Raw genomic sequence first — 23331 nt, forward strand, 5'->3', positions numbered from 1 at the left:
ACACAGGGAGGAGAAAAAAAAGGGCTGAGCCTCAAAACTGTGACAGAGTAGGTCTCTATGGCAGGACTCACTATAGAGAGCTACAAACCCAAAGTCATCCACATCATTTGTGAATTCAGGGTGCTTCAAGGAATCTGTTGGAGACAAAGTAACCATGTGTTCCAAGTTGAGCCAAGTTACAGGAAGCCAAACACGATTTCAAAGGCATGTTTCCAACAATCTATTCATTAAAAGGATGCTGACAGACAATTCAAGTGTCTAGTTCAAAATCCCACCTCAAAGAGAAATCTTTCCAAGAGTATTCTAAGAAACTGTCTCCTATCTCTTTGCACTGTTATATACTAATCATTAGACTTATTTTCATTTTGACTTTTATGATGAGACTAAATTAATCTGTTCCCTCTTTTATTTGATAGCACTTCAAATATTTTAGAACTATTAATATCAGGTTATCCCTTCTCCAGGATGTCCATGGTAACATTAACCATTCTTCACGGGACATGCTTCCAGAAATTCTCACCATCGTAAACAATTTTGTTTAGACATACTTCTGCTTAAAATCAGCATTTAAAAATAAAATACTATACTCAGAGTGAGCACAAAATTATAGGCGTGGTCTGATCTTTTTTTTAATTTAAATTATATATTTATAGACTGCAACCTATAAACACTTTTGCTTCCTTAATGTCACTGACAAAATGTGTGTCATATATAGTTTTTAAACTTTCCGTTTACTTTCACACAAATAGCTATCAAGATAGGAGTCTTCATCCTATCTTCTATAATCAGTCATTTGAACCTCAATGTAATATTTTGTATTTGCTGAGATTAAATGCTTTAAAATGTGCAGGTCTACTTTACATGTTTTTATTTTTATTCTTGATTCTATCTTCCAATGTATTATCTATTTCTCCTAATTTTGCATCTTTTGTGACTATGATCTGCAAGAAACAAAAGCAAGTAGAAAGAATTCTAATCAGAAAAGCAAGTTAAGTAGCCAGGTATAATATTTCTATCAACAGCTGTTTGATATTACATTGTGGAGGTAATATTAGAGATTAGCCTGCCAAAATAAATTATTGCAATCAAAGATAAAAGAACTGAGTTCAACAGTCAGCATGTGAGAATCAAGTCCTGGTTCCTCCAAAAAATAAATATGGTAGAGAAACATATATATTTATCTCTCCTTCCTCCCAACAACCTTCTGAAAAGGAAGGAAATAAGGGAATTAAATTGAAATAAATTTAAATGATATAAATATACAAGAACATAGAGAATGGTAGAGGTGAACATAGAGAATGGTAGAGGTGATTATAGTATATAAATGATGCCACCAAAATATCGGAACTTGAAACAAATGACTAAGTTGTGATTGACTTAATAGAGCTGATATAATTCTAGGTTACAGAAGAGAGGGCCAACAAGATGCAAATAACCCATTTCACAGGACCCCAGAGAGGGTCAGAATATTGTGATAGACACCAGGTTTCACAAAAGGTCAAGGTGAAGGGCCAACTTGCAGGATGATATAAAAGAGGAGTTATACTTCCCAAACCCTTCTACCATATCACTGACTTGTTAACTAACCCTCTTTCAGTCTAGCAAAAAACAGGAAGTTCACTGTCTGGAAGAATTTAGCCAGTTCTCAGCTCTCTTTTTCCACTTGGTTTCCCAACATTGGTAGTCATGCTTACAACACCCAGTCAGGAGACTGGAAGATTCCTCTATAGGGACACTGAGAAGCTCAGGACTTTTGGGGGAATTCCCCAACAAATCAGCCAGGCCCATGCCCAGTCTCCCTGAATTGAGGTCAACAAGCTCTGCCCCCACCCATTGACATTCCAGTCCTTGTAGGAAAGAAGTTCATCTGAGAAATAATTCAGGAAAAAAAATTCCCTGGCACTAAAGAATAAAAATCTCCAAATGAAAATATTTCACTGAGTGTCCAATGAAATAAATATTTTTTAAAGACCCATACTAACATGCATTACTATAATATCCAAATTCGGGGGTGGGGGGCGAGTGTATATAAAATATTATAAATCATATTATTAATATTAGTTTTCTTTACAGGCACACTTAAAGCTAAAAGACAAGCAATATTTTCAAGATTCAGAGACATAATGAGTTTCCACATAAAATCTATACACACAAGCACCCATGCATGCACACACATGCTATTAATCGTGTAAGAGGGTAGAATAAAATTGTTTTCAGACACGTGAAATACTGGAAATACTATCTCAAGAAATTTAACTGTCAAGAACCCTTTCTCAATAAGGGACTAGAAAATATACCCTACAAAATGAGAAAGTAGCCCAAGAAAGAGAATCCAGGAACCAGAAAATTCCACACAGGAAAGGAAAAAAAAAAAAAAGAATTCCAAAATGAAGTTAGAGAAGTCCCCGGATGTTAGCTGGACATCAAGCCCAGAGAGCTGTCAGCTTGGCACAAGAGGATAGAAAGTTCCAATGAGCGTGAGCCCAAAAAATAAGTAAATAAATATGGCCAATAGACTATCCGACATGTTTGCCTGTACTGAGAGGAGATATTCAACTCCAGCAGGGTATTAGAATGAATTAGTAATAGATATACAGAAAAATGGGCAAATAAAAATTTAAGGCAATGATTAATACTGGGTAAAACAAAAGGTTGTTCAAAAGAAAATCATGTTAACTGTATATTTCTTTGATAGAAAATATACAATTTAATTTAAAACAAATATATTTATCGAGGAGAAGACTCTGCCCAGCAGCCCCATTCCTTTTCTTTCTTTTAGATACTTGATTTTTCTTTTCCTATCTTATATATTCTTTCATCCATTGGTGATGGATGAATTAAGAAGAAAAGGATTTAAGTCTATGTATACCAAAGTCCCGTGCTTACATTCATACATATACTTCTCCTAACCCTACCTTTCCCAATATTATAATTTCATATAAACTAAAATTCAGCATTAATGTTATTGTGGCCATGCAAATGTTGGCACAGCTGTAGCTGGGGAGTTGGGAAACCTGTGTACAGAAAGTCAATCGATAACATAATATCTATAATTGAAAAAACTCAATCTTTTTTCAGCATATTTAGAAATATGAAGATAAAATTCAGAGGAGTCTTCTAAGAGTTGAAAGTTTACGCTCCTGCAGAGCATGACTCAATGTTAGGCAACAGAACCCTTGTAGTTCTGTTTGATTTTTAACAATATGACTGTTTTTCTTTGATAGTAATTTTAATTAAAATTTTAAAATTTATAATCACCAAGAAGCTTAGTCTTCCCAGCAAGATTCTTAATTTTACTTTTTAAAAACTCATTCTTGAAATTATTATAAAAATAAAACTTCATTTGAGAATCAAATAATTTTTTTCTGTCAAATTGAAAAGGCAAATTAATATAATATGTATCTAAAACTCAAACAAATTACAATCCAGGAATTCAGAACTTTAACCCCAGGCCATTTGGCCAAGGGAGGTTGGCACATTGCACTTACTTTTTATTTTTTTCCTATTTTCCTGTTTACCATCATGCTTCATTTCTCAAATTATTTGGAATTGAAAATGCATATTGGAATTTAGCGTGGCCATCTTTGGATCAGTAAATCTCTTTAGTCATATTTCCTCTTTGTTCGTTGTGAACAATGAAAGGAGAAAGACTGAAATTTAAGCTACACATATACATCTATGAGCCAGTTTTTAGTTTCTAATGTAAAACCCAGTTCTTCTTGGAGTCTAACTATATGAAGTGGAGAAAACAAAGATAAAAGGTATTTCAGGTCATGTGCTTGCATAGTTTCAACACATAATATTATAGTTACAGAAATTTGTCCTTACAGATATCTTAACAATTTGTAGTGAAGGACAAATTTGCTTCAAATTATAGTTATTTGTTTGCTGTTTTTTTCTTCAGCAATTACAAAAACTTAAACCCAGTTCTCTGCCAAAACAATAGATAGCAAAAAAAAAAAAATTATAATATTTAATTATCTGAGCTCCTGAGTTATTGTTACAGGTGAATTGGCCAGAAAATTATCCAAAGAATTTATGCACAGGACCTGAAAAATATTAGACTGAATAAAGGTGAAGTCCAGATGTAGGAAAAAAGTGACTTAAAAACTAGTGAAAATTCCATCAGTCTTCCTCATATTTAAAAAAAAAAAAAAAAGAAAAGAAAAAACTAGTGAAAATATAAGTACCTAGCAATGCTATCATGTGATTTGTGAATCCTACTCTTAATAGTAGGACATAATAAAAAGAGAACTGGAATCTAGAATTTTAATCCTGGAGCTGCCAATCATATGTCATTTGACAGTAGACTAGACATTCCCAGCTCTGTGCTTCATTTTTCATATGTAAAATGAAAGGGATCAGATTAGATAATCTCTCGTTTCTTTCAGGCATAGGTGAGTACAAAAGATACATTAGGAACATAAGAACTTCTTTCTGTACTCACTCATGCATCCCCCAGATTGATTCATATAATTATATGCGGGCATTTGAAAACCCTACAGTCTCCAAAGATCTGACCATCAATTACAGCAGGAAATGTGGCAGTCTAATTTAAGCTAACTTTTAAACATCATCAGCAAGACTAAAAGCTTGGACGCATCTCAATTATCCCCACCAATTAAGGGTGTGGTGTCAGGAATAATCCAAAACACTTCCACTTAGCTTTGGGATTCCTTATTTTTTTGGTTTATGTAGACTCAAATGAACATTTTGTTTTATTCAGGCTGGTTTTCAAATTTTTTGTTGCCCTAATTACATATTCAAATGATCTGCTCTAAAAATATGCCTAGCTAAATAGAAGAGACACTGTCCTTTGAATTCAACATAGTCCTTGAATTTCTAAGGGCTGATTTACACAGAGAGCTAGTTGCATGGTAACAACAGAGACCTTTGTGGTGTCTGCCCAGCTCACAGTTCCCTCTCCTCTGAAAACAGCCCTCCACTCTGGGCCCTGGGCACAGGGACGGGATCCCGGAAGCCATGCTTTAGTTACGTAATGCCGTTACCTAGGACTCAGCCAATTGGACAGTGGCTGAGCGCCAGAACCAAACCAAGCCAATCAGACAGAGCTTCTTCTTGGGAATTTACAATTATGACTGACAGTGAAATCTCAGTGTGGGTTCACTTACATGGAAACTATATAAACTTGGGAACTGGGGCCCAGCCATTGCCTGAGGAGTAGACAAGTATCAGAGACAACTGATTTGTAAAGACAGCAAAATGAAAAACATTTGCAGAGAGAAGTGGAGAGAAAAAATTGACAAAGCCTGTTTTCTGGGCACCTCATGGCTTTCCATTTCTAGTTCCTTTTGAGTCAAAACTCCATCTCTGCCATGGGCTTGCAAGACATCATGTTCATGTCTTCTATCAGTATATTAAATTCTCCTTTCTTGCTTTGACTAATTCGAACTGATTTCTATTCTTATCAACAAAAAAATGTTTGGCTGTTAAATGGAATATAAATTGAATTGAAATAAATGAATTGAATATAGCTGACTCGAAAACTATAGTGGGGAAATATTTCCAATTGCTTTTTGTCTTTTTTCTGAATTAACTTGGAGCTCGACCAGAAAGAGAAGTAGCTTGGCCTCATAGATCTTCAGATAACTAAAAGATGAATCACATTGAGAAATTTTATCTTATTTTCCATGCCAGTCCCTATTCTACAAAGTTTAAGTTTTATTGTATAATTAGAATGATGTGCTGCACTTATGAGGTTAAACAGAAGGCCACAGCAGTAGGGAATTTTCTATTGTAATATCCAGCTACATTCCTGAATCAGGTGCAGATTAATATGTAATAATTAATTATTTGGGGGAAACAATGGCAAAATGTTCCTAGTACCAGACAAATCAAACAGCCACTGGAGTATTATGGCTGCCATTTGTTAATTGCCTCCAGGTAGCTGTAAAACATACATCCTCTTCTGCAAAAACTGAAACTCCAACCCTCCTGGGGGAAAGGGGAGCAGGTACTACAATGCAAAGAGCACCGAAATGGGTGTCAACTGATGTGAGTCTTTGCAACTGTCTTCACTGCTGTGAATTTTAGCCTCTTCGTCTCACAGAAATAGAGAAAATCCAACATGAGACCCAAAGGCCAAATATAGCTCAATAGACCATGTTCTCTGGACATGGCATTAAACTTGTGCCTCTGTCTCCTCAGCTGTCTAATAGAGATGCTAATTGTACCTACCTCATAGAGGTGTTGGGGGGTAGTTATTATACAGTAAGTGCTTAGAAGATTATCTGGCACATGGGAATACTCAATTAATGACAGCTGTATTATTATTCTTTTTATTATTCCTGAGGATTTTTTTTTTTTTTTTTGAGACAGAGTCTCACTCTGTTGCCCTGGCTAGAGTGCCATGGCGTCAGCCTAGCTCACAGCAACCTCAAACTCCTGGGCTCAAGCAATCCTCCTGCCTCAGCCTCCCGAGTAGCTGGGACTACAGGCACGCACCACCATGCCTGGCTAATTTTTCTATATGTTTTTAGTTGGCCAATTAATTTCTTTCTATTTTTAGTGGAGATGGTAAGCCACTGCACCCAGCCAATTCCTGAGGATTTTTTTTAACAGGCTAGCAAGTTATAAGTGTCCCATTTCTACTTACTTTGACCACTACCAACTATAAAGTTCATGTGTCTTGTTAGACGAATTTATAACTGTAAAAACAGCATGGTAATGGCAAAAAAAAAAAGGGGGGGACAAATTTATAACTGTAATCAAAGCTGAATATATGCAATGATAGTATTCTGAGACATTCAAGTTCAATTCCACTAAAAGTAAAGTACTAAACTGGGGTAACCTAAAGGATTATTGAGGCCAGACACAGTGGCTCACGCCTGTAATCCTAGCACTCTGGGAGGCCAAGGAAGGTGGATTGCTCAAGGTCAGGAGTTCAAAACCAGCCTGAGCAAGAGGGAGACCCCGTCTCTACTATAAATAGAAACAAAATTAATTGGCCAACAAATATATATAGAAAAAATTAGCCAGGCATGGTGGCACATGCCTGTAGTCCCACCTACTTGGGAGGCTGAGGCAGCAGGATTGCCTGAGCCCAGGAGTTTGAGGTTGCTGTGAGCTAGGCTGATGCCACAGCACTCACTCTAGCCTGGGCAACAAAGTGAGACTCTGTCTCAAAAAAAAAAAAAAAAAAAAGAAAAAAAAAAAAAAAGCATTATTGAATAAGGAAGAATGGGGCTAAATAATGCCCACTGGTAGCACCTTGCTCACTTTTGGATCATGGCCAATATTCATACTACGACAATGTTGCCTTTATACTTCTGGATTTCGTATTATGAGGGTAAACTTGTGTTGAAAATATATGGACAAAAGATAAAGAAAAGAAAAATCATATACCGGTACGTATTCTATTTTGTTGAGTTCTATCGCTTCCATTTCAGACATTCTGGGTTTCCATGTTTTTGGCTTTAGAAAATTCTGCACCTAGAAAACAACTGTTTATATGGGTATCCAAAAGAACAAAACTGCTATTTTGAAGAAGAGCAGACTGTGGTCTCTTCTACACATTTGCAGAGAGAGTAGCATCAGATCAGAGGAGATGCTGTTCATTAAAAAAATGACATTCATTGTGTTGAACCTCACTTGTGTGCCCCATCCCAGGATATAGTCTGCAAGGATATGAAAAATTAAAAGGGAAGTGAAACACTCTGCACAATTACATGAGAACTTTGAATCTCAGCAAGCAACCCAGGCAAGAAATGGAGATGATCTGAGCTACCAGAAGGAAGGCCAGCCCTCCACAAAACAAGCGAGTGGTAGGGAATAGCTGATGAATTTTAAGACAAAGATATCTAACATTCAATATTAAGCACGGTCTATATGGTGCTATACTATAATCCCTGAGTTACCGAAAAGCTTCAGTGAAAGAAAAAAGAAAGTAACAGCAGACACCAAAAGCAGTATTTAGGAAGCACACCGGGGCATGGATAAAGAGGTATAATTGCCACAAAAATTCACAGATACCAATACCTTATCTGGATTTTTAAATAAAGGTTGAGCCCAGAAGGGAGGGGACTTAGGGTCACCCACACAACTGACACTTGAGTTACATGTGATTGATCTATTTTTACACAATGGAGAAATACCTCTTCCAAGTTATGGCAAATACCCCTATGAATGTTATCTCCTCATCTTTATCTTACCATTGTCTAGTTTGTTTAGCTCCTACTTGGGTCCCCTTCCAGACTATTGTCCTCTTCACTTATGGTGACATTCCACTCCTTAAACAATTACGTCTACTACAGCTCCATGTTTATGTACAATAGGGACCATGTACTGATGTTTAATCATAATAAAAGTAATCTATACAAAGTAAAGAAGAGGTGGATTTCAAAAGAAAAAATAATTTAAGGCTCTTTTTCCTTTCATGTTTATTTCTTTCAATATGTCATCCGACACATAATAACATTCTCACTTTATCAAGGCCAAAAGTTACACGCCAAGAGATCCATGGATTCCACAAATATTTATTGTTCATCAGTCGTATGACTGCCTCTGCTAGGAGGTAGGGCCACAGAGAGGAATAACAAATGTTTACGATTTAGTTAGGGAAAAAGAAATGAAAACAAAGATGGAAGCTGGTGTATACACCAGGCTAACACAATATGAGGAAGTATGGAAGACTCTGGCATGGAGAGATGGAACAACTTCAAAAGAAGGTGACCACTGGAGCAAGTTTTGAAGAATTCATGGGAACACACCAAGCCCAAAGGAGGCAAAGGGCATACCAGGAAGGCAAGGGCATGAACCTGTGAGCATCGGCCACATAAGCAAGAGAAGCTTGGACATGTGGGGAAATTAGCGGGAGAAAAGGGAAAGGCAGGCAGTGTCGAGATTGTGGAGGTCCTTGCACCACTGAGATGTTCAGCCTTTAATCTATGATCTATGGAGATCCACCAAAAGCTGATAAAGCTACGAGTGATTAAGAAGATACATTACTTTGGAAAGATGGGTTGGAAGGAAATAGAAACGGAATCTGGAAGTCCAGAAGATCTAAACTACAGTAATGACCACAGGAGGAGAAGGAAAATTAAGTCATTATTATTAGCTGAATTGGAATAGCATAGCTCTGCTTTATTCCCTGTGCCTGGCTGCCTGAATCTAACATTGAACTTGCTTAAGGAAAGAGATTCCAAAAAACTTTCACTTAATTTTCCCCCCTGGACAATTCCCAAATAAGAAGTTTTATATCCAAGCAATTCTTTCTGCTTTCCTGAATTTTTAAGGGCCTCTGGAGTAATCTGTATTAATTAGCTCTACAACCTCTCAGTTTCCTATATGAATTGCTGAAAGGAAAACCTTCTGCCTCCAGTAAGGTTTCTATTGCCAAAAGAGGACCCCAGGGCTTCAGTGTGTAAATGGCAGAGGCAGGGGTAAAGTCCCCAGGCTCTGAGCTCCTAGAGCAGCACTGTTTCCATATCCCGGAACTGGATTGATTTGCAATCTTTATCTTCCTCACCCCCTGACCTTTACTGCTTCAAGCAATCAGCTGGAAAGCCAAATTGTGTTCCTATCCTTTTTATGTACAATCCATTCAAAATGACCTTTTGCCAAATCCCCAGGGGTTTAGAGATCCTTGGAGGGATTTGTAAAGCTTTGTTGTTTTTAGATCAAACTTTCTCTTTTGTTTCTCTTTTCTCACTTGGGCCTTGGAGGAAGCTCAGCTCTCAATCTGATGGTGAGCTATGCTATAGGCTAAATACATATCCCCAAAGGGGTCTCTTAGAGAGTCTCTTAGGGGTCTCTTAGAGTCTTTTATGATCAACATTGGCAACCGGCTCAGTTCACTCAACACAACGATGGCTCACGATGTACTTGCGCAAAGATGAGCAATGAAGATGCATCTGCTGGAACTCAGCTGTATCTACTATAGCTAACTTATTTAGAAGGAAAAATTGGGTTTAAATATTGTATAAAATATCTTAACAGCAAATTAGTTATGAGTTTGGGGGCATAATTGAGCAGATTATTTGCAAAAACAAATAGCGCTTTCCTCCCTCCTCCCTGACATTCTGCTTGGTATCATTTCTGTATGGATATTTCTTGTGAACCAGTCAGAAGAAATCCGAAAAGGATACTTCTGTCCAACACCTCTATTTTTCTTTCAGAATAAATATCAACATCTGTGAGTTCTTCTTTATACAATTTTAAATAGTGTCAGACAGACCCAGAACAAACTTCTGAAAGAATCCCCTGAAGGTACAAATGAGGTCACTAAAACCAGGAGAAGTTAAGTGGCTTACCCAAGTCACACGGGAAGTTTGTGGCACAGCTTGAATTCTACCCAGATGCCCTGGTCCTTCATCAAAACTCTTTAGCTACATTTCTTTTCTCTTTTTTTGAGACAGAGTCTCACTCTATTGCCCGGGTTAGAGTGCCATGGCGTCAGCCTAGCTCAGAGCAACCTCAAACTCTCAGGCTCACGTGATCCTCCTGCCTCAGCCTCCTTAGTAGCTGAGACTACAGGCATGAGTCACCACACTCAGCTAATTTTTTGTTTCTGTTTTTAGTTGTCCAGCTAATTTTTTTCTATTTTTAGTAGAGACGGGGTCTTGCTCTTGCTCAGGCTGGCCTCGAACTCTTTAGCTACATTTCTTTACATGCAAAGTTCATTTCCCTAGTATCATATCTGAACAGAAAAAACAAAATCAATTATGCTATACATGTAAGACGGAACCTTGAACAATCCCACCCACCTATGAAGATATCCCAGTTAGTAAACAATCCTGAGTCGTGAGTCTTTGGTATTGATTTGTGCGTTCACACGTGCAACAAACACTTGTCAGGCATTTATTATGCACCTCACCTGGGGCTAGGTAGTCAATAACAGTGAGATAACACAAACCAGACTTGTATGAGCTTCACAGTCCAGATAGCCAAACACACTAAAAATAACAGATAATATGTGGTCTAATCCTGGAATGTGAAAAGTTCTGGAATATAGAGGAGAGAAGGCTGAAAAGTGAAGGGGACAATTTAGGACTCTGGACCAGTAGCTAGAAGTTTTCCAGAGGAGGAGAAAAGGGAAAGACGTTTCAGGCAAAGGCCAGCACCGACACACACACGCTGTTGAGACGCAGAGGCAGAAGGTGGTTGGTGCTAGTGTTCTGCGAAAAGGAGGCAGAGCCCCTACTAAGCGTAATGCTTCCTGAGGGCAGATGCAAGGTTTTCAAACAAGGGAGTTCCCATCTCCTGAGATCTGTTGCAGGCTGGCCTGTATTTGTCTGACTGTGAAATGGTCTACAAGAGAAAATTCCTGCTCTGGGGCGCCCTCTCTTGGCAAGTGGTCACAGGCAGCGTTTCTCTCCAAGAAGGAAAAATGGATATATTTCTGATTAGAATTGCCCACAGCCGTGTCCCCATGCAAACCTAGAAAGAAAACACAATTTCCCTGACAGGTTACTCTAGTTGACAGTAAGAGTAGATGAGGGAGAAAGAGCCATAGACTGAGAGAAAACAGACCATGCCTGCCTAGTCACCTGTAAGCCTTTGGGCCTCTTATTTATAAAATTAGTGGATTGCACCAAATGAACTTCGTCCCTCCTTTCTCTGGCGTTCCCTGACTTCTAGAAACTATGGCTCTTTGTATCTTGGCTGAATATAAAATGCTTGGTGCTCAGACCATATTCGCAGAACGAATGGGCTCTGAAGAAACCAGAGAGTCCCCACCAGGAGAGAAATATTTGTTTCTGGCTGTGGCAGCTTTAGTCTCTGAATTTTCCATAGCAGCCAGAGGTAATTGGCTCAAACAACTTTCCCCTTCTTCCCACGTCTTTAGCAGTAAAAAGCCTGTTTGAACATGCTCAGTCTTGCAGGTACCTACAGCAGAAGCACAACACGCTGCTACAACACAACCCACCGCCACTCTAAACGACAAGCCTGCCACACGAGAGATCATGCCGAAGCGCTTCCTTGAGTGCATTGTGGAACTCGGAGGATCTCTCCTCCCGAAGTGATTTTAGGTGTTTCCATCTTGCAATAAAAGGAGCTTAAGCATGCCGAGGGCCCACACCTGAGAAGAGTAGCCAGGTGCGCCCTGAGCGCGGTGGTGTCTTGGGATCTAGACACTCCCCACAGATGGTTCCGGCAAGTGCATTATTACAGGGAAAACAGTTCCTGGAAACGGGGAAGGACGCTGAGCGTGGGGCGGAGAGAGGAGTGAGCCAGTGGCAAACTGTGAGAGGTCGCGTAGGGAAATTTTACTTTATTTTTTCAGTTGTTGAATGAAATGTCACCGGTGACATAAAGAATGTCACCGGTGACATAAAGAAGTGGAAAATGAGAAAACGCCATTATCATCCAAAAGCCATTACTGTCCATTTCCTGCTCCTGGTGAGAAGGAAAATTGGACCATAAACCTTAGACTTACACAGGGTTGCGGTCTCGTGGTGCCCTCTACTGGTGGGGAGGAAGAGTGCAGCTGCCGGCTCTGTGTCACTACGGACAAGCTGCCTGCATAGTCCCCACTGTGCCTCATTTCCCTCTTCTGTGAAATGGGGATAATAATGTACTTCTCTTACAGTAACCTTGGAAGGATTAAATGAGCTGACATATATGATGCATTCAACATGGTGCTAGCTATCATGACCATATTTATTGTTTCCTTCTTCTACCTTCACTGTTCTTTTTTACCAAATCCAAAGCATATCAATAAATCTGTTGTATTTTCATTATATTCAAAGTATGACATGTAGTAGATATATTATCCCTACCCCTGTGCTCAGTGAATTAAATCTGTGTTTTGAAGACGAAACACAAAACTGGTGAAAAGTTAAGTTAGGAAAATACGCAGAGAATATTGAGTCAGTAAAAGAAGGGTTTTAGAAGTCCATTATTAATTCCTTTTCTTTTCTTTTCCTTTTTATTTATTTATTTATTTATTTTTTGAGACAGAGCCTCACTCTGTCACCCAGCTAGAGTGCAGTGGCATCATGATAGCTCACTACAACCTCAAGCTCCTGGGGTCAAGCAATCCTCCTGCCTCCCAAGTAGCTGGGACTACAGGTGCGCACCACACCTGGCTAATTTTTCTATTCTTTGTAGAGATGGGGGTCTTGCTCTTGCTCAGGCTGGTCTCAAACTCCTGACCTCAAGTGATCCTCCTGCCTCAGCCTCCCAGAGTGCTAGGATTACAGGTGTGAGCCATCACAGCTGGCCATAATTCTTAAATTAGTTTTGAATACAATGAAATTTTCAGAGGAGAAAAGTAATGTAAAACTATGGTGGAGGTAGGATTTGGACTTAGTCTTGAAGAGAGCATTCTAAGTATGGAGAATAGGTAAGGATGAGCACAGAAGGCATAGGGAACTAGAATGACAGTCAACCAATTAGTCAATTAATGAGTTAATGATGTTGTGAGGACAGTTAAGGAAAAGTTGGGAGACAAGGGGATGATAGTTTTTCTAGATATACATCAATAATGAAAAGTGAAGCTGGAAGGTAGGTTAGTGCTAATAGAAGACTAAGCTAAGAACTAGCAAATATAAATGGGCAGAAAAAGAATTCTGTAAGCAGGGGGAAGATATATAAAAGGAGGTAGAATGTAGGAGTTAAAAGCATAGGTTCTAGCACCACTGCCATGTTCAAACATTAGCTCTGCCATGAAAAAACTTAAGACCCTGGGCAACTTTCTCAACCTCTTTGTGCCTCAGTTTTCTCATCTGTAAAATGGGTTGATAAAGTTACAGAGAGTTCTTGTGAAGGTTAGATGGCTCAATTCCTTGTATAGCAGTTAAAAGAAAAACTAGCACATAGTAAGCTCTCAGTTGGTTGTTAGGATGATGACAATGTAATGGTCGTCTGCCTCTTAGGTGATTCTTCATTACTTCAGGATTGAAGTCAATCATAGCTTTGTACAATTGCTACTAGTAATAGGACACCTTTCTCTATTACTACTAATGAAATTCCAGAAATGACTAGACCCTTAGGAATGTTAAAAGAAAAACTTTAGACATACTAAGTTTAACACTGAATGTCAAAAAAATTAAATTTAACAGAATTTAATTGAGCAAAGAAAGAATCGTGAATCAAGCAATCCCCCAAACCAGAACAGGTTCAGAGAGACTCTATGCTGTTGTGTGATCAGAGAGGATGTATGGAAAGAAAAAGGAAAGTGATGTATAGAAAACAGAAGTGAGGCACAGAAATAGCTGGATTGGTTGCAGCTGGGCGTTTGTCTTATTTGAATAATTAGCCACCTGTGATTGGAGAAAATTCAGTGATTGGTACAAGAGTAGGTTACCGTCTATTTATACATCTAGTTAGATTACAGTTCGTCAGGTGTGGAAAAACCTTTAGCCTCAATTTAAAATTATCTAAAGAGGCAGCTTTAGGCTAAACCTAATTTAACAGATATCTTTAGTGAGCTTATGTTTCTCACTGACTTCAGAGGAGACTCAGGCACTTTGAAGGCTCAACTCAAAATACTACTTTTCCCTGAACCTAGTTATAGTAGTCTGCTAGGGCTGCCACAAGAAAACACCAGAGATTGGGTGGATTAAACAACTGAAATTTATTTTCTCACAGTTGTGGAGGCTCTCCAAAGTCCAAGATCAAGGTGCCCACAGGTTTGGTTTGCAGATGAATGCCCACCTTCTCACTGTCTCCCTACATAGTCTTTTTGCTGTGCACGCACTTCTCTGCTGTCTCCTTGTATATCCTGATTTTCTCCTCTTATAAAGACACTAGTCAGATTGGATTTGAGCCCACCCAAATGGCTTCATTTTAACTTACCAATCTCTTTAAAGGCCCTATCTCCAAATACAGTCACATACTGAAGTACTGAGGCTTAGGGCTTCAACACATAAATTTGGGACATAATTCAGCCCATAACGTTAGGCTGGGCCTTTTTTCCTCGTTATATTTTCTCTTATTCCCCTGTCAAGAAGAACTCTTTTTAGCACCATTATCTCGTAATAAACAATTGGAGACTTTATCAAGAAAAGCAAGAGGCATATTTGTGAATGGCTCATGTATCTATCCATTCCCCAAATATGTCTTCAACGCTTACAATGTGCCAGGCTCCGGGCAGTGTGCAGGGACACGGTGGTGAAGAAAGCAAGTTCCCTGCCCTCCTGGAACTTACTGTCTAGTGGGGAGGTCACAGCACACACAGCATGCACGGCAACTCTTAGAGCAGGTCAGGTGGGGACAAGTGCCGTGGAGAATAATCAAGCAGAAAAATGGAGAAAAGGAGCACCCCGGGCGAGGAGGGTTAGCATTTTACGAGAGATGGTCGTGGAAAGCCTCTCTCGTTAGCAATGGCCTGAAGGAAGCCAGAGAACAAGCTATACGGACAATTGGAGAAAGAACATTCCAGGCAGACAGAACAGCAAGCACTAAGATCCTTAAGTGGACCTGGCATAGATCAGGGTTCCCCAACCTACGGTGAGTCGTACAATTATTTCATTATATATTATAATGTAGTAACAACAGAAATAAAATGCACAATAAATGTAATGTACTTGAATCATTCAGAAACCATTCCCCCCACCACCCCAGTTCATGGAAAAATTGTCTTCCATGAAAATGGTCCCTGGTGCCAAAAAGGTTGAGGACTTCTGGCTTAGAGGGTCAAAGGAGCATCAAAGCGATCAGAGTAGAACAGGTGAGGCCAAAAGTGCTTGGAAATGAGAGAGAGGTAGGTTAGCCAGTTTTCACAGTGCCTTGCTGCCCTTGTAGGAATGTTGGTTTTTACTGGAGTGAAATGGGGAATCATCACAAGGTTTTAAGTAAAGGACTTACAAGGTCTGACTTGTACTTTAAAAGGTTTTCTCATTCATGAAGATTACTCATCTGGCAAATAAACAAATAAAGATTCACTCAGGTTATCTTGTTGAGCAGAGTCTGGTGGAGGGATGGTGAGGAAATCTGAGCAGGTGTACCACTTGTCATGGTCAAGCCAGGAAGTAAGTGACTTGGCACAAACTTGAGTGGCAGAGACAGTAAGAAAGGTTTGCATTCTCGATATATTTTGAATATGGAGCCACCAGGATTTTCTGTTACTCCATATGGTGCCCATTCCTCCCTCTGGGTCGCTTTCAGCATCTTGATAATCAGCACTGTCAAAGTGCTGTTGCATCTGAGCATTCTCCATATCATAGAGCCAAGTCTACATCTGAAACCCTTATGTGCCCTCCCAAGTCCAATCTATACATCAGAATAAATGAACAGTAACATGAAGTAAATCCTATGTTGGAAATCAGAGAAAGATAAAGTAGGCATCTTTATTCATCTACACCCTAATCACAGGTTATAAAAAGTCCAAAGACAAAAAGAATGCAGAATGCCTCCAGATGGTATGATACTCAGTTAAGGAAATACAGAATGTCATCATGGGTGTGAAACATTTCTAGCCAGAAAAGGGAACAAGAGCAGCAGAAAGGAAAGCAGACCAGGGAAGCGATCAAGTTGCTATCCCCAAAACGGGGTAACTAGCATGATGCAATTATTTCTTGTAAGGGTTCTGATTGATACTTTCAAAAGCAAGCTACAAAATTGCCTTCTCTCTAATTGCTGAAGCTAAGAAGAATTGGTGTTGCTTCCGTTTTTCTTATTTAAGAAAATAGTTCTACTTGTCTTTTCCTTCCCTGATTTTCGTCCATACCTTCTGAGATTTTAGGTCAAGATCATTTTTACTAAGTAAAGGGTATTATTATAATGATTATTACAGTAATCTCCCCTTATCTGCAGTTTCACTTTCCAAAGTTCCAGTTACCCGCAGTCAATAACAGCCTGAAAATATTGCATGGAAAATTCCAGAAATAAACAAATGATAAGTTTTAAATTGTGTGCGTTATGGGCATTGCAATGAAATCTGACATCCAGCTCTGTTCCACGCAGGACATGAATCATTCCCTTGTCCAGCAGATCCATGCTGTATACGCTACCTGCCCGCTAATCACCAGGTAGCTGGCTAGGTTATCAGATTGACTGTCTCGGTATCACAGTGCTTGTGTTCAAGGAACCCTCATTTTACTTACTAATGGCCCCAAATCGCAAGAGTGGTGATGCCGGCAATTCAGATATGCCAACGAGAAGCCATAAAGCGTTTCCTTTAAGTGAAAATGTGAAAGTTCTCAACTTAATAAGGAAAGAGAAAAAATCATATGCTGAGATCTATAGCAAGAATAGATTTCCTGTCTGTGACATTGTGAAGAAGGAAAAAAAGAAGTTGGTGCACAGCACATACAAAGCTCAGTATTACCCACATTTTCAGGCATCCACTGGGGGGTCTTGGAACGCATCCTCCTTGGATAAGGAAGGTGCTACTGTGTTAGTATTATCTTTATTGAAAATCGACCAGCCCTGAGGACATTGGCTCCAGACCAGCCGTATGAAATAGAGGCTGATTTTTCTTCCATGTCCCTGTGGTGGGCTGGAAAATGGCTTTCCCAGGAGATAGCTACATCCTAATTCCTGGAACCCATGAATGTGTCACCTTTATAGCAAATTTTTGCAGATGTGATTAGAGTAAGACTCTTGAGATGGGGGATTATACCAGATTATCTGGGTGGGTTTAAAGTGTAATCCCGTGTGTCCTTATGAGAAGGAAGCAACGGGAGATTTTAGACACAGAGGAGAAGGCAATGTGAAGACAGAACAGACAGAGATTTGAAGATGCTGGCTTTGAAGATCGGAGGGACGTGACCACAGGCTGCCAGTAGCCGTCAGAAGGTGGAAACAGCAAGGAACTGATTCTGTCCTAGGACTTCTAGAAGGAGCAGCCTTGCCAACACCTTGGTTTTGGCCCCATAGTACTAATTTTGGACTTGTGGCCTCTAGAACTGTGAAAGAATAAATTTCCGTCGCTTTACGTCACAAAGTTTGTTACGGCAGCCACAGGAAACTAATACGCCCACACGCTTCAGGGCCTGCAGTGTAAGGAGGTGATTCATTACCCCCAAATGCTGCTTCTACACATTTTTTCCCCTCTTTCTCCATCAAAATCCTGAGCTGATATGCTTATGCTAGTGAAGAACATGTCATCGGATTTAACCACCAAATGTCTCTTTTTTTTTTTTTTTTACTAGAAACTTCCTGAGCATTGCTCTCTTACCAAGGGCTTGAGCACTCAGCTCACTGCATTCACTTTTACTCTTTTATCCTTCTTGACCATTTCAACACACTCTGACCTTCCAGATGGTTTTAGTATCTCAACTTCAAAGATGTGTCCTTCCCTCAGCCATGCACTGGAATGGTCCTTCCTAAAGCTTGTCACTGCCAATAACTTCAAAATCTCAGGTCCAATCATACCCCTTGGAAGCACCACAGCCAACCCTCCCAGTGTGTAAACTCTAATTCTCCGTTCCTACTCTCTTCGGACCACACAGGGACCACCCTTGTACCGAATCCACCATTTGTCACAATCTCCAACCTCACTCCCAACACACACACCATAAGCCCTCATACCCCAATTTAAAGGTTTTGATCTGGTATCAGAATCATTGTTTTTTCTATTGGTAAATCACTAGGAAACAAGAAAGGAAAAAAGAAATAAAAATTTATTCAAAAATATAGTAAAAAAAGTTAAAAAAAAAAAAAGAAGAACCATTGTTTTGACCCTAGATTTCATTGTCCTAACATCCTTTTGCCTCCACCCTCTGTTCTGTTCACCTGATTAAACCTTCCATCTGCTCAACCAGACTGCCTGCCTACCTTGAGCTAAACATCTCACTTTAAATTCACAACGACCCATCTCAAAAAGGAATTCCACACTGCCTAGCAATCCTACCCTGCTTTTCCAGAATAGCTGTCTTCTCGTTCCCAAAACACCTGTTTGTGAACTTCTCCTCTTTTTATTAATAAATATACCACACATTTCCCCCACTCAATCTCTACTAATGACCTTAACTCACTTTGGGGTGGAAAAAAAAAACCCCCTCAGGAATCAGATGAAACAAACCTCATCTTCCCACCACCAAAGCTATTTTAAACTCACTTATTTTTCCTCTCTCTCGATACAATGGAAGAATTGTTCCTGCCTCTCATTGAAAACCATCTTTCCATGTTTACTCTGGATCTCATCTCTGCTCAAGGAACTTGCTCCTACAATTTCCCCTTTTCTCTCTTGTGTTGTCAATTGCCCTTTCACAACTGGATTGTTCCCAGAGGCTCACATAATACTTTGATATCACTCATCTAAAAACAAAAACAAAACACAACAAAACGTCTTTCACCCTCACACTGCCCTCTGGCTACGTCCCATTTCTTTGTAATCTTTCACAGCCAAACTCTTCAAAATAATCTTTACTCACTGTCTCTACTTTCTTACCTTCTATTCTTTTCCCAACCTATATATATTTTTTGAATATTTTGAACATAAATATTTTTTGAATGTCTATATATATATATATATATTCCCAACCTAAATATATATATATTATTATTATTATTATTATTTGAGACAGAGTCTCACTCTGTTGCCAGGCTAGAGTGCCGTGGCATCAGCCTAGCTCACAGCAACCTCAAACTCCTGGGCTCAAGCGATCCTCCTGCCTCAGCCTCCTGAGTAGCTGGGACTACAGGCATGCGCCACCATGCCCAGCTAATTTTTTCTATATATTTTTAGTTGTCCAGCTAATTTCTTTTCTATTTTTAGTAGAGACGGGTCTCACTCTTGTTCAGGCTGGTCATGAACTCCTGAGCTCAAACAATCCTCTTGCCTCGGCCTCCCACCCAACCTATATTTTTAGGGATTCCTTCCTCACTCCACCCTCTCTACGAAAAACTCCTTTTGTTTTTTAGCAAGGTCTCAAAACTAACAGTCAATTCTCTATTCTTACATGACTTGATCACGTAGCAGCTTTTAAACTAGCTGGACACTTCCTTTGGTAAACCCACTGCTGTGGTTTGAGTGTGTCGCCCAAGGTTCACATGATGAAAACTTAATCCCCATTGCAACAGTGTTGAGAGGTAGGTCTTCTAAGAGGTGATGAGGTCATGAGGGCTCAGCCCTTGTGAATGGATTAATGCTGTGTAGTGGCAGAGGGTTAGTTATCCCAGAAGTGGGTTCCTGATAAAAAGATGAGTTCAGCCTCCTTCCCTTCTCTCCCATAGGTGCATGGGAGATGCACTCTCTCTTGCCCCACCTTCTGCCACGAAATTGACACAGCATGAAGGCCCTCACCAGATGCTGCTCCCTCAATCTTGCACTTCTCAGCAAGCCAAATAAATTTCTGTTTGTTATAATTTACCCAGTCTCAGCCATTCTGTTACAGCAGCACAAAATGGAAGGAGATATCCACTTCTCCCTAGATTTCCACGATACCATGTTCCCCTCCTTTTCCTCTTATGTCCCTGGCCACTTTTCTTCCTTAGTTGTTGGATCTTTCTTCTCTGTTCAATGTCTAAATGTTGGAATACTCCAAGCTCTGTCCTTATCCTTCTTCTCTCCCTATCTGCACTTTCTTCCGATGTCATCTCATCCAGTCGCATCCATTACTGTAAATACTACCTATATATTGATAACTCTAAAATATATTTGCAACACTGACTTTTGTACTAAGATCCAGACTCAAATATCCACCCGTTGGGATTTCCTTGTCAATTCTTACTGCCTTAAGTGTAGGAAAGCTGCTCACACACTTCACTTTTTCATATATTTTAGCCTGTGACATAAAATTTATGCTTTTTGCCTCTCGATACACAAAGCCAATATTTTAGGATTCTAAAAATGGCCTTTGCTCTTTCCAAAACCACTGGCTCGAAGTCTGTGGCCTTTGGTGTAAACGTATGGAAGTTTACAAAGGAGCTCAAGAATAATGAATTTGACTTTTCTGGGCTGTATCTCTCCTGAGAGTTACCACCCTTAGAAATTCTAGATGACGAAGGAGAACATAAATGGGCTTAAATAATTCTCAAGAAGGAGAGGGAGAAGCAATGCCTTAAAATCTTATTATCCCCTGCGACATCGTTTTTCATTGTTTTATAGGTTTTCATATTTTTTCTGTGCCTTCTGAGGAATTTTACTGGGAAGATATAAAAGGCTACATCAGGGACTTCTAGCCAAGTGCTATTTTAAACTGAAGGTGTTTATTTTTTATGGAAGTAACTTTTTCATGCAGCAATTTTCTTTCACCTTGTGCTTTTTCTTTGTGGAGTAATGCATGAGAAGAAGGAGATAGGAACTAAGCTCAGGTCTAGAAAGGGCAGGTGCCAAAAGAAAATAGAAGAAGACCTAAAAGAGCTTTGTACACCTTGTAGTTTGCTCCAAGCTATGTCTGCTTTTATCTTCACATTAAATAGGTGATATATTTGTTTCCTGGGACTGCTGTAACAAAATACCATGAAAACAGGCAGCTATAAAACAATGAAAAGGCAGTAGCCGCGTCTGCCACCGTGCCCCCCCCCAGCCTGCCCAGCTGCCCGGAGCCACGCCCGGAGCTCCAAGGGCGCCCCAGGCCTCGCCATGGTGAAGGTGACGTTCAACTCGGCTCTGGCCCAGAAGGAGGCCAAGAAGGACGAGCCCAAGAGCGGTGAAGAGGCGCTCATCACCCCCCGCCATGCCGTCGCGGTGGACTGCAAGGACCCAGATGATGTGGTACCAGTTGGCCAAAGAAGAGCCTGGTGTTGGTGCATGTGCTTTGGACTAGGATTTATGCTTGCTGGTGTCATTTTAGGAGGAGCATACCGTTACAAATATTTTGCACTCCAACCGGATGACTTGTACTACTGTGGAATAAAGTACATCAAAGATGATGTCATCTTAAATGAGCCTTCTGCAGATGCCCCAGCTGCGCGCTACCAGACAATTGAAGAAAATATTAAGATCTTTGAAGACGATGAGGTTGAATTCATCAGTGTGCCTGTCCCAGAGTTTGCGGATAGTAATCCTGCCAACATTGTTCATGACTTTAACAAGAAACTCACAGCCTATTTAGATCTTAATCTGGATAAGTGCTATGTGATCCCTCTGAACACTTCCATTGTTATGCCACCCAGAAACCTGTTGGAGTTACTTATTATCATCAAAGCTGGAACCTATTTGCCTCAGTCATATCTGATTCAGGAGCACATGGTTATTACTGATCGCAGTGAAAATGTCGATCACCTGGGTTTCTTTATTTATCGACTGTGCCATGACAAGGAAACTTACAAACTCCAACGCGAAGAAACTGTTAAAGGTATTCAGAAACGTGAAGCCAGGGATTGCATCGCAATTCGGCATTTTGAAAACAAATTTGCCGTGGAAACTTTAATTTGTTCTTGAATAGTCAAGGAAAATATCGTGGAGAAAAATTTAATGCCACAGCATAACCCCACCCTTTGTATTTTGTGCAGTGATTATTTTTTAAAATCTTTCATGTAAGTAGCAAACAGGGCTTCACTATCTTTTCATCTCATTAATTCAATTAAAACCATTACCTTTAAAAAAAAATCTTTTCCTTTTTTCCAAGTGTGGTGTCTTTTATATTTGAATTAGTAAGTGTATGAAGTCATTGATAATAAATAGTACACTTCACCATAGATCTTAGGTGTTAGGAAGAATTAAAACTTCTTTAAATCATTTATCTGGATTTTTATGTTTTAATTATGCATTTTCAAGAGGAGGGGTTATCTAAAGAATAATCATATATATGCATACGTAAAAATGGACCACAGTGACTTATTTGTAGTTGTTAGTTGCCCTGCTACCTAGTTTGTTAGAGCATTTGAGCACACATTTTAATTTTTCTCTAATTAAAATGTGCAGTATTTTCAGTGTCATATTTAACTACTTAGAGTATGATTTTCACCTTTATGTTTTAATAACCTAGGCATCTGCTGTAATAGTATTTTAGAAAATGTTTGGAATTTGAGAAATAACTTGTGTTACTAATTTGTATAACCCTTATCTGTGCAATGGAATATAAATATCACAAAGTTGTTTGACTAGACTGTGTGTTGTTTTTCCCCACATAATAAAACCAAAGAATAATTTGGTTCTTAAAAAAAAACAAAAAAAACAATGAAATGTGTTCTCTGACAGCTGGGGAGACTGGAGGTCTGAAATCAAGGTGTCACAGGGTTGGTTCCTTCTGGAGGACCCGAGGGAGAGCCTGTCCCAGGCCTGTCTTCCAGCCTATGCTGGTTGCCAGTAATCCTTGGCGCTCCTTGGCTTATAGATCTGACCTCTGTCTCTATCTCCCCATGGCATCTCCTCTCTGTGTGTCTCTGTGTCCTCACATGGCCTGCTGTAAGCAGGACACAAGTCCTTATCATGGACACCAGTTATTAGATTCAGGCCCCACCCTTATCCAGAATAACCTCATCTTAACCAATTACATCTGCAAAGACCCTACTTCCAAATAAGCCTATATTCTG

General features: G+C 39.6%; 1 protein-coding gene across 1 annotated transcript; it reads left to right on the plus strand.

The window, feature by feature from the left end:
* Positions 1 to 21417: 21417 nt before the first annotated feature.
* LOC105881512 (integral membrane protein 2B-like) lies at positions 21418 to 22945 on the plus strand. Its single transcript, XM_075994447.1, has one exon. It carries the CDS (start codon positions 21437 to 21439, stop codon positions 22235 to 22237), a length of 801 nt encoding a protein of 266 aa, XP_075850562.1. The 5' UTR covers positions 21418 to 21436; the 3' UTR covers positions 22238 to 22945.
* The last annotated feature ends 386 nt before the right edge of the window (positions 22946 to 23331 follow it).

This window comes from Microcebus murinus, chromosome 18, assembly GCF_040939455.1.
Source record: "Microcebus murinus isolate Inina chromosome 18, M.murinus_Inina_mat1.0, whole genome shotgun sequence".
Lineage (NCBI taxonomy): Eukaryota > Metazoa > Chordata > Mammalia > Primates > Cheirogaleidae > Microcebus > Microcebus murinus.